We start from the raw sequence: 11641 nt of genomic DNA, 5'->3' as shown, positions 1-11641 counted from the left end.
CTCTGTGAATGTAAAGGTTGATGCAGTATGTTACATTTTACTATTCAGTCCCTGCCTAAAAAGGTAATTTAAATGAAATTATAAGACATAGTTTTCTTATTTAGTATATCTTATGAGATGATGGCATTCTTGAAAAAGTCAAATGACGAATTAAAGTGTGTCTCTTTATATTTCATGATACAGGCAGAATATAAACACTATTCTAAAGCTCTTGAAAAATATAAAGAATTGAAATTATTTGTCTCTGTGAAGAGGGACGCTAATGAAAGGGGAGCTTGTATTTGCGAAGGCAAACACTCTATCTCCAACACACAGTAACTAACACCAGCTCATCACAGGCTGAGTAAATGAACTGCAAATGAACACCGCTTCCACTCTGGTGACGGTTTATTCGGGATCTAAGCAGCTAATTTAGCTCAGATTTAGAGCTAAATGGTGAAATACTTACACTTAAATTACACTTTATTGTACAAACACAATTAATCACATTGAGGCGTATGAGAAATAGCATTACATTTTAATTCCATAATGATCGTTATTCTTGAAATTAGAGGAATTGTTCAAAGTTAATAGGAAAGAGATGCTTGATAAGAGTCGGACAGTCATTGCCACTAAGCATCATCATATCTGTTTATGAATATGAAGCTCGAGCCAAGTCTCTCTGCATCATCTATTCTACCTTTTACACTTTAATATCAAACAATACACAGTGATTAGTGATGAGGTGATATTTACAACTGTAGCAGCAGTTTTGCAGAAGCCACTTTTAAGGTATTAAAGCGGCTCAGGTATGAATATTTATATTTTTATATCTACCACCGAGTCACAGTAGGGAAGACAAAAGACAAGATGGTGTGGTCATGTGTAAAGAGGGTTCCTGTTGGAGATGAGCTAACTACATGCTGGGGGAGATCCGGCAGAATCATAACTCAGCTGACCTGGAAAAGAGTGCTACAGCTCTCCTGCGTGGAGCCTCTGTCCAATTAAAAATCTCAAACACATGGTTTTTACTCTGAATTTAAACAAGGCATTTAATCCTCAGACAAATATTCATATTTGATTTTGCGGAAAAGATCTCCTCAAGGCTTTTCAGAGCTTTAAAACAAAACTTTCCAGTAAACTGTTTGTGACAGAATCTGTCCATGTACTGCAGTAGACAGCGAGAAAGCAAGCCTTTACCACCCATCATTGTGGTTTTCGAAATGTACTGTACTGTAGATGGTATTCAGTTTCATCAGCGAGATAATGTGACGGGGTAAGGGCGGTTAATCTTGGAGTAATTGACAAAAAATGCTGATACGCACACACACACCTGCTGCTAGATTCCCGGCAGTAAAAACCATGAATAATGGATCTTGGTTTTCTGTGGCCTGAGGGATAAGCTTTTAAATATACACTCACTGGCCACTTTATTCGGGACACCTGTACAATCTCATGCAATCCAACAAAGCAGCTCTGCATGAATTCTACTGCTAGACAGTTATCATTTCTCAGTTTTTTTTTATGTCAGAAAGGTGATAATTCTATCATATGTTAGGCTCCCTGAAATATGTAGATAGGGTGGGCAAAGCATTGGAAACACCTTTCCAACTTCAACACCCACTGTGACCTCAATACTAAACACAAAGTGGCCGGTGAGTGGAATTTGTTGCTTTAATTTATTTACACAACCTGGCAACCCTAGTCCTCAGGCAAGGTGTGTTATACAGTACATGCACACATTACGTTACACTTACTACAGTTTTACTGTACTTACTAGAGTACATGAGAAGATTGTACGTGTCAGCTGAGCAAAGAATAGGTTACAAAACTTTACTAATGATCCAAAAAAAAAGCAAAATACGTGCTCTTCTGCTTGTTTTGGATCGCCAGATTTAGTTCTCAACCCCTCCCCCATGCTGACAAGATCAGACATCAGCAGCTGTTGAAGGTTAGTTTGGTTGCCAGGTCCAAGCTGCTGGAACAGCCGTGTAACATGTGGCAGGAGCTGCCAATTTCTGATGTGTGTGTTCAGAATCAGTTTCAGTTTAATCCACGAGGAAATGCCTGTGTGTTTGAGTGTGTGTCAGTGTGAGCCATCACGGAGCAGTTTAAACTCTCTTCTATTAAATCCAACAACACAGCTACCAAGATTCGCCTTGCTTTATGATATATTATTCATAATATTTCATCCTCTTCTTGTAGATTCAATAAGCCTTATTTGCGCTGCGGATCTTTTAAAAACCACAGTTCTAGTTTTGTTTTGAGACATTTTCTGTAAACCCAAAAACAGATTTCAGGATCAGCGGTGCCACTGGCCTTTCACTACCCTCATGCCATGATGAGTTTCATGTTGCCAAATGTCCAGAGGGACTTTACAGACGGTGTTTACAACACTCCGGTTAGTCCTGCTGAGTTCTTATATTTAAGCTGTTGCCATACATGCAGATTCATATCTCTATGTAACCCTTTAGACTGCAATATTACACAGAACACAGTACAAAGCATAAAAGCCAACATTAGACTGGATAATTAGTTTGCAGGAGACCACACACTGGCCACTGTTATAGTAGCATACTGCTGCTAGTGTTATTGCCATCTCAGCAGGAATCTGGGGGCTTTTCAAAACTGGATATGGGCATATCCAGATTACTGTACAAAAATATTTAACCCATTCTTGAACTACAGAATTCAGTTTTAATATTGATGGAACTGCGAATACACCCATGATCCTTTTTCTGTCCCACAAAAAAAACCCCACAAAGGTCACCGAAATAACTGAGTAAAGTATTAATAAATAAGAATTTACAAAATATTAACTTATGAAAATCAGACAATGCTTTTGAGTTGTGGCTGAACAGAAGTGACGCAAGATTTAGCTTAAACCTCTTGTTGCTGTTTAAAGGTATGTACGGTGAATGAAGATGTAACTAGTAAAAAGACCTGTGTCAAAGGTTTATCGTGTCATATTCACCTTCTTGCCAAGAGTTAAATGAGAAGACTGATTCCTCTTCATCAACTCCACCTCACAGCAAAGGTGGTCCAAGTATACAAACTCATTAATCAAGTACAAGTGTAAGAACTCACCAACCTTTTCAATTCAATACAATAAATGACTTCTTAGCACAACACAGCAAAGGAAGGTATTGAATATAACTCTTAATAGGAGAATATATCTAAATAATCTCTTATAACACGGGCACACAAGCAGAACACTGCACTTGCATTGTAGGGTCTTATTCATATCTATTACACCACTTCATGTTCCCTTTATGTCCCTTGTGTTATTTCAATTTAAAGAATCTCTGCATGTTTCCATAATGTCATATAACCAGCGTCTACGCTATAGTTCTAATTTTCCAGCCAACAATCATCATACTACACTCAGCTGCAATTCGTGTAATAAGCACAACACGGCCGACTGCTGTGCAGCCACAACCGTGTATTCACTGCTTTCCATAAACTGAATAATAAGACAGGTATTGTGGCATTATTTAGCATCCTATTCACAAATAAATTAAATCGAATTCCACATACAACTTCTTGTAGCCCAGTGTTTGTTGGTGAAATGAGGGGAATATTAAATTTGCTGGTGAGGTTTGTCAACCTGAAAGCACTTTGCTGTCACTGCAGCAGTGGAAGGTAATGTTTTTCTCCATGCTGCTGTCTTGATCAAATGAATCACACTCCCATGACTATCAACGCCATCATCACAACAACCCACACAACCAGACACACATGCAAAGACAGACAGCCCCATGCAGTATGAGCGCATAACTGACATACACACCTAGAGCCATGCAGTGGCTCAGCACACCTACACAAATATTGTACTGTAAAGTCCACGAGCACAGTCACTGTGACTTACTGTATGTTCACACACACTAACACACACACACACACCTCGCTTTCTACTTGATGTGTTGTGTGTTCTTTAAGTTGCTTTGCTCCTGCTGTGAAGACAGCGTTGGGAGAATGGACACGTGCACACAGTCAGACGAACACACTCGTTCACCAACGCTCAAAAAAGCCGCACAGCAGAATCCAACAAGAGAGTAAGTGATCAGACGAAGCTCCCACGCCATTTGAGGCTGCAGAGACGGAGCAAAAAAAAAAATGATTATATGCTCTAACATTTTAGATGTTTTTGTAATGGTGCCACTGGAGGACATTCAGTAAAAAAAAAACTTGTAACCCTAATGCTACTTTTTATATATTTTACTTAAAAACATAGAAATTAATATGTGGCTCATGCCGCCGCTGCAATATGGTTTCAAAGTCTGCACAGCTGACAACCTAAAATATTTACTATTTCGACAAATGCTGGGTTTTTGAAGGCAGAAGGGTTTTATTCAGCAGAGGCATATGAATGATCTGAAGGAAGCAGCTAAGACACAGAAAATATGAGACAAAAACAGAAGGTCGTTGTTTCGTGATTGTTTTCCATCTGCACCAATGCATTCTTTTTTGTCCTAAAGATGTACCATGCTACAGTTTATCAAAAAGGTGCTTCTGCAGGTTTGCAGTCTGCACCATCCACTGTACCAGACCCCCACCTCCTCCCTCACGAGGGACTCTAACCAGCCTTCCTTTTATGCTTTAGTCATCCCGCCTGGGCTGCTGCAACATCCCTGCTGGCTCGACTCCCAAAGTACGATTTAGCCCTTACATCCAGATTTCTTCCCCCAGCACACTTGTGCACATGCGCGCACACACGCACATGCACACTCCACAGTCCCACCAGTGGCTACACAAGGCCATTTGTATTATATACAAAACTCCGGTGCTCAAACCTCCAGGCCGAGGTCTGGTTGTGCACGTCCGCCTGTGATCTGCATTCTGTCGTTACCTGCCACTTAGCTTTCCTCTCCCTGCGGCAGGCTGGTTATCACTCCCCTCAGCCGCATCCCCCACCCTCCTCCGTCTCCACTCTAAAAAAGTGAAATAACTTTAATTCAGTCAGATCAGCAGAGTCATTCCCCAGTTTCCTCATGACCCCAAAAATCGCTCTCTTCTGATAATAATTCACAGATGAAGAGCTTCAGCTGCACTAATGACATTTTAACAACACTTTGTTGTTAAAATGTGTTCTTTCTTATTTGTAACTTTAGCAGTGCTTGTCTTAACATAAGAAATATATGTATACATATATATATACATAATATTTAGGATAAAAACCATGCTCTTCTGGAAAACAGGAAAAGTAATTCAACAGTGTTTATAATCCTGTCATTGGATAACAACAGGACCAAACTGTGCATTAGTGAAAATGAGTCACTTCTGTTTCTATGCTGTTTCCAAACTCACCCCCCGCCCCCCAGCGCCGGCACAGTGAGCAGGAGCAGAGAGGAGGGGCGATTGCTATTTAATCAAAAAAAGTGTCACATTAATTCAGACAAATTCAAGCAATCTAGTTTTCTAATAAAGCTGTCATATTTGCATCCGGTGACTTACACTCACCATCATTTTAGATTAATTCCCGTCACAACCTTTTGATTTATGAATGCATAATAACTGAGGGCAACGTCTGTGACTGGGAGTGAGTGCGAGCGAGAGAGGGAGAATTTGTGTCTACAAAGCCTTGACTTTTAATCTAACATGTTGCTTGTGCCTCAATGATAGAAAATCACATCGTGTGATAATTGAGCGTGTTAAGAGGGAAAGATCAGACTCCTGGCGTGAAGGCGCATGAGTTGCATCATTGCTTTCCTGTTCTCTAGCAGCTTCTCATCTTCTCTTATCTCCCTGCTGTTGATATCCAAGGACCAAATGCATAACAGTCTCATCCCACCCCACTTGACACTGCCTTCCCATTTCCATTCATTTTGTATAACACACTAAGGGCAACACCTACACTATCCAATGTGCATCCTGGATGGAGTGGATTTTTTATTTTTATTTTTTCTGTAACATCTTTTCTTCTTTTTTGGCAGCAGTGCAAGGTAATCTCTAATTTGCATAAGAAACACACAAACACAACTGTTATTCATAAGACACATTCTTGATTTTCTTTTTGATTATGTGTGTTCTTACGGTAAAATTACAGTGTTTCCATTCATTAGTATTCTAAATTATATGAACTTTAGGCGATAAATGACAACTAAACATCATTAAGAATTCATCTGGCGTAGCAGCTGCTAGTTCAACCCAGTTGTATAAATTATTCTGTTCTTGGATTTCTATTGTTTCACTTTCTTGAAACTCAATACCTCCTTCCCGAAGCAATATGAACAATGTCATCTAAATTGTTACCAAAAAACTGGAGGTGTTGCCTGATTTGAAGATTGTCGCAAACCCATGTTCCGCTTGTTTGCGTGTTTACTACTGTTTTCATTTCACTGCTGTTGAGTGAAGTAACTCCAGTTCACACAGGGGACCCGTAATCCTCTTATCATGACTCAATCCAGCCAAAACAAAGGTGTGATTTATGTGATCATATTAGAGACGTCTGAGCTCATCAAGATCAGTTTTCTTTGTACTCACCTTTGTGCTCCAGCGTCCACATTCCACCCTGACCACACACATCACGTGAACAAACTCATCTGTGACCGCCGATGTTCTTCTTCTTCATCCACTTATGTCACATCATGAAATCTGCCAGGAAAGAAACACAGTTTCTCTATCAGCTAGCCAGGCTTTTTACCAAGAAACAAGACCACGTGACACTTTTAAGCTGTTGCTTTAAACTCGTCTCTTTGATTTTGTTTCATCAGATGTTATTTCTGTTTATTATATTAGCTTTTTTTTTTTATTATTGTAAAAACACTTCTTAACCTATAGTTAGAAAAGGTCTCTTTGAATTCATACTTCTTAATAAATGACTACAAACATGCCTGATATAATCTTAACAGCCATAAATAAGACCAGCAAGTAAGACTGAGACATCTGTCTGTGTTAACTGTTGGCTCGCTCTTAAAATCTGGCTGCTGATGCTGTGCAGACTTGGCACGATCTGAAGGGTAGGCTGGAGGCCAAATCAGCCAGAGGGACTTTTGATACCTGATTACCATCTTCTGGCCAGATTTTGCCACTGTTTGTAAAAACATTGAAGAAATCTGAGCAGGCCCGGCAGTTACATTTAGGATTCAGTTACCCGCTGTTATTCATTCATTAAATTTGACCAGAAATATTAAAATACTTCAGCTGTACACATTGCAAAAATAAAAAATAAAACTTAATCCCTCTATTGTCAAAACTGATGTTTGTGTGCAAACATGCCAGTGAAGACACTTTAAAGACTAATATCAAAAATGTTGAGCTGCTGAAGGAGTAGCAGCACATTTTCACGGCCTCAAACAGACTTTGCATGTCATTACACAGAGAACACTATGTTACGCAGTCAGATCTGCAGCAAACTGTCTTTTTTTCCCCATCATCACACATGAAAGAGACTAAGCAGAGCCACCAGGAGCTGTCTCGCCCCCTGCAGAAAGTCTGACACAGGAGAGGTAAAAAAAAAAAAAAAAAAAGTAGTGTCAGTGTCTGCCAACAGGGCTCCAAGAAGGAACTCAGCTTCCAGCACCTGCAGTCAAACAGGTGAATGACATTAGACTTAAAAATACAGCTGCTCCTGGTTTGATGATCTCTTGTCTTTATTTTCCACCTCTCCACGCTTCATACAACACTGAGCATTATGAAACAACGTGGAGCTTCTCCAGAAAGAGCCGCGTCTGACGTCAAAGTCGACTTTGCTGTTAGTGTCACTTGTTCTGAGCGGCTGAGAATCCGTGGTCCACATATGTAGACAAGCAGGTGGGAGACAATTACAAACACACATAGCCTTAATACCTAGAGCACCACAGCTTCAGCACACACTCTAAGCTGCCATTACAAATAATGTCTAACGTTGGTCCTCTAATCTTTATTCAGATGCTGAAATACCTGGGTACTGAAATGTTTGTGCAGGGTAAGATGTTACCAACATATAAAAAAAAGAAAAAGCTGTAACAGTGCTGCTCTCTGGTGGTTTCACTACATATGTGACCATGACTGTGTTACTGGCACATATGAATATGTTTAAAGGCACAGCACAGCTGGATGAACTTACTGTAATAAACCTCATCCCCTTAACCACACAGTGGGGGGCGCCACACGGAACCTCTCCTGTCCTCCCTCTCTCTGTTGCAGGTCTGTAGTACTTTGCAGTATCCCACTTACTAACAGCACCTCCGTGCGTCACGACCAATGAGCGCTGCGCACTTCACGTCACCAGACGCGGAATCAGTCTCTTTCCGTAAGTTTCACTTTCTGTTAACAGGAACTGTATGATCCAGTCACATTCACGAACCTGAGGTGAACAATATATTTGTTTAATAGGCAGTTGTTTGGTAGATATCTTCACAACCCGCTGTGCCGGACACCTTACACCAGATTATTGAAATCAGTCGTCCATCGTGTGAGTCGGACACATTAAAAGGTCGGTTCCCGTTTCCTCTTTTAATTTAGCGTGGTTAAAACTCTCTTTTTTTTTAATTTAACATGGTTAAATGGGATAGAGTTTTGTTTCCATAGCACTTTTTAATGTGTACTTCAGGTGCAGTCATGTCCATTTTACTGAAGGAAATAAAGCGCATCGATGCAGCAGCAGCCACAGCACTGACAAGTAAGTGACCACTTCAAGGTAGATGTTCTGCTACATGTTCACACTATACAGGTTGGCTTCAGAGTTTTATTAAATCAAATTTAGTCAAATGTTCACCTTCAGGGGCATTTAGGCCTTATTGAGCTGAAAGTGAAACTGAAAGATAAAAAACTCAACTTGTAAGAATGAAACTGAGAATTACCAAACTAACTGTTCCTGGCTCATGACCAACACCACACCTGTACTTGCAGAAGCAGATTTAGTCACTGACTCGGACATCCAGTCATTGACTCGAGAAGATCTGAATGAGCTGTTACCTGGAGCTAATAAACTCAAAGTGAGAAGAAAGATCTTTGAAATAATACAGAAGCAGGTGAGTAGCCCGAGTCAAATGAGAGGCGAGGCACGGTCTGATCTACACAGACATGAATGATGTGACTATTATGCACAACAGGATAAAAAGTAAAGTGCTTTGTTAAAGTGAGTGTGTTGTATTATGTGTTGTACTAGAAGCCAATCAATTTGGTCCTACAAGAAGTGAAACAGTTCATCCCACATGATTCCCTCAGGGGTATGTACAGTATTTTTCATGTGATGAGTATTTAAGTCTGTGTTTCATCCTTTAAAAAGCAATAAATATGTAACTGTGTTTATATTAGCATCCGAATTCTAACACACACACAACCTGATACTCTCCCTTCAGATGCTCTAGCTGGGAACGGGGTCTTGGCACAATACCTTCAAATCCTGAAGGACATAAAGACCCAAGTGAATCACGTGCAGGACTTCCTTGATGCTCATATTGATCTTCTGGAGAACATCAGCAAAAATCAGGCAGACATGGGGCCCAGCAGAGGTTTTTACACAGTTTTTACCATTACTAGTTAGGTAGACAGTGATGGTTGAAAGAGGAACTGTGTGGTGGAGTCATACTGGAGGATTATTAAAAGATGTTTCTAATGTTTTGGCATTTACCCTCTTAGCCTCTGTCTTTTTGGTAGATCTTCGCAGCCTTCTTGCCAATGCCGTGTTGTTTTAGCAGTTTTCAGAGCCTGGCATGGTGTCACATTTTAAATCTGTAAATGTATTATATCATTAATCTTTTTGTTCGTTTTTGTTTTGTTTTTGTTTTGTTTTTGTTTCAGGTGCAAGTACCTCAGGCATCTGTGTTCCATCGGAGTCCAACAGAGTTCAAAATAGTGCACATTATCAAAATAGAGCACATTATCAACCACAAGTATCACAAGGTAAATTTTATAATCTTCCAATTCACACTGTTGATTTTTTTTTATGTATCATTTTATGTTTTATTATGATCAAATTAGTTATTATAGTTGTATTACTATTAGTGTCATTAAAGTAGCACTCCTGTTGTATTATAACTCACATAGCCTATTTTAAAGTTGGTTTTTATGTTTCAGTTTTTGGGATTGATATTTGTAGAATGCCATTCTGTGTTTTCAGGTATCAGCAGCCGAGCGACATCATTTTCTGGTCACTCTTCTGTTCACCTTTTACAGCAAACACAAGGTAAATCTCATCCACATCACACTGTTGTGCATTGCTGTATACACTCTGCATACTATATACTGCATATACATACACTGAATATGTAAACTGTGGTAACAATTATTGTTACTCTTGTTAAGTGTAATTGATTGTGTCAGTATTTGTTTCTTTTTACCATCACAGTAAAGTGCGGCGTTGTGGTCACAGGAATAACATTTAATGCTCATGAGCAGCTACTAGAGAACGTGAAGAGTATCAGGGACCAGAATTGGAACTTGGTCACTCTCAATCTGGAGGAGAACCCAAGTAATCAGGATTACCAGGTCATTATCGTCTTTTGCCCTATTATTTCACGTGTTGGGACAGACGTCGAGGCAGCCATGCATCAGGTTAAAGGTAAGACAAAAAGGTTCTTCTGCTCATCCGTGTCAAAAAACAAATGTTTCTGTTTTTACAATTAGACTTTTCATTATCTCATTTTGCCACTAATGCCATACTGAACACTGAACTAACTTTAATTCCACATATTTCCATCCTTTTGCTAGCATGAGTAGTGGACACATAACCTCTGTAATTTTTTGGTCTCTTGTTGGCTCCCTGTATCTCTCTCATACTCCTCTCTTTTAGGAGTGTCTGCAGGTGATAAAGATGTCATTCTGGTGGTAATGCACCACACACGCGATCCGAAGAATGCAACTTCAATGAGAACATGGGAAGATTTATCTAAAGTTGTGTTGCATGTCAGCATTTCCTACCACGAGACAATGGGTGGATTACTGAACTGTCAAGAAAATAATGCAGCTGCTTCTGAGATACAAAAGAAATTGCTGGAGTACGGCATTGTAACCAGTAAAGAGAAAGCAAATAGTGGATCATTTTTTGGTTTTGGTAAATATTTGTATCATACGTAACTCGCAGTCAATATTTAATGGGATATATGGTGACAATCATTTAAACAAATGACAAATGATTTATTTCAATTCAAATCACCAGTTATCAAGAATTAGTTGGGAAGTTTTCACAAGACATCAGAGTTTATAGATAGTGCGGCTTTAAACTAAGCTATTATTATTATTATTATTAATATTTGAGTAAATTGAGTATTCTCTAATCTAATCAAATCCAGTTTTCAGTTTAGTGTTGCAAGGGCATAAAGTATACTATATGTACTGTTGTGTAATGAATTTACCCTTTATAACGAAAAGAGAAAGAAGTAAACTGTCAATTACAGACCAGTGTTGTTTCATGATATACACACAACCTAATTGATGTGCTGACTGTAATTTTGTTTATAGGAATCCTAAGTAAACCATAGCAATGCAACATTATATGTACAACTAAATTGTTTCTTGAAAACATAGTAATACTTGCCTTTTTTTAAAGTTAACTTCTGTATATGTTGAAACTGTTTATCAAAAAAGTTTTAATGTTGAATGCCACGGTCGTGTCATCAAAAGTGTGAGTGTGGAGACTGCAGAAACTGCAAGGCATGACTGGGCATTTTTGCTGTACTTTATTGTAAATGTAGAATATGTCATAATAATTATACTTTAAATAAATTGCAATTGTGGG

At 39.2% G+C, this 11641-nt stretch overlaps 1 protein-coding gene across 2 annotated transcripts; it reads left to right on the top strand.

Moving 5' to 3' along the window:
- The first annotated feature begins 8214 nt into the window (after positions 1–8214).
- LOC113149204 lies at positions 8215–11299 on the top strand. 2 transcript variants are annotated; one of them, XM_026341132.1, is made up of 9 exons: positions 8215–8392; positions 8511–8581; positions 8812–8933; positions 9071–9131; positions 9264–9416; positions 9706–9807; positions 10025–10090; positions 10253–10465; positions 10697–11299. In XM_026341132.1, the coding sequence occupies exons 2-9, from the start codon at positions 8521–8523 to the stop codon at positions 10978–10980; spliced, it is 1062 nt and encodes a 353-aa protein (XP_026196917.1). In that variant the 5' UTR covers positions 8215–8392; positions 8511–8520; the 3' UTR covers positions 10981–11299. The 2 variants fall into 2 exon arrangements, with proteins under 2 accessions (XP_026196917.1, XP_026196916.1); XM_026341131.1 differs by having other exon boundaries at positions 8215–8395; positions 8513–8581.
- Positions 11300–11641: the final 342 nt, after the last annotated feature.

This window comes from Anabas testudineus, chromosome 24, assembly GCF_900324465.2.
Source record: "Anabas testudineus chromosome 24, fAnaTes1.2, whole genome shotgun sequence".
Taxonomy (NCBI): Eukaryota; Metazoa; Chordata; class Actinopteri; order Anabantiformes; family Anabantidae; genus Anabas; species Anabas testudineus.
The sequence above is the reverse complement of the archived record's forward strand: the minus strand, read 5'-3'. Positions and strand labels throughout refer to the sequence as shown.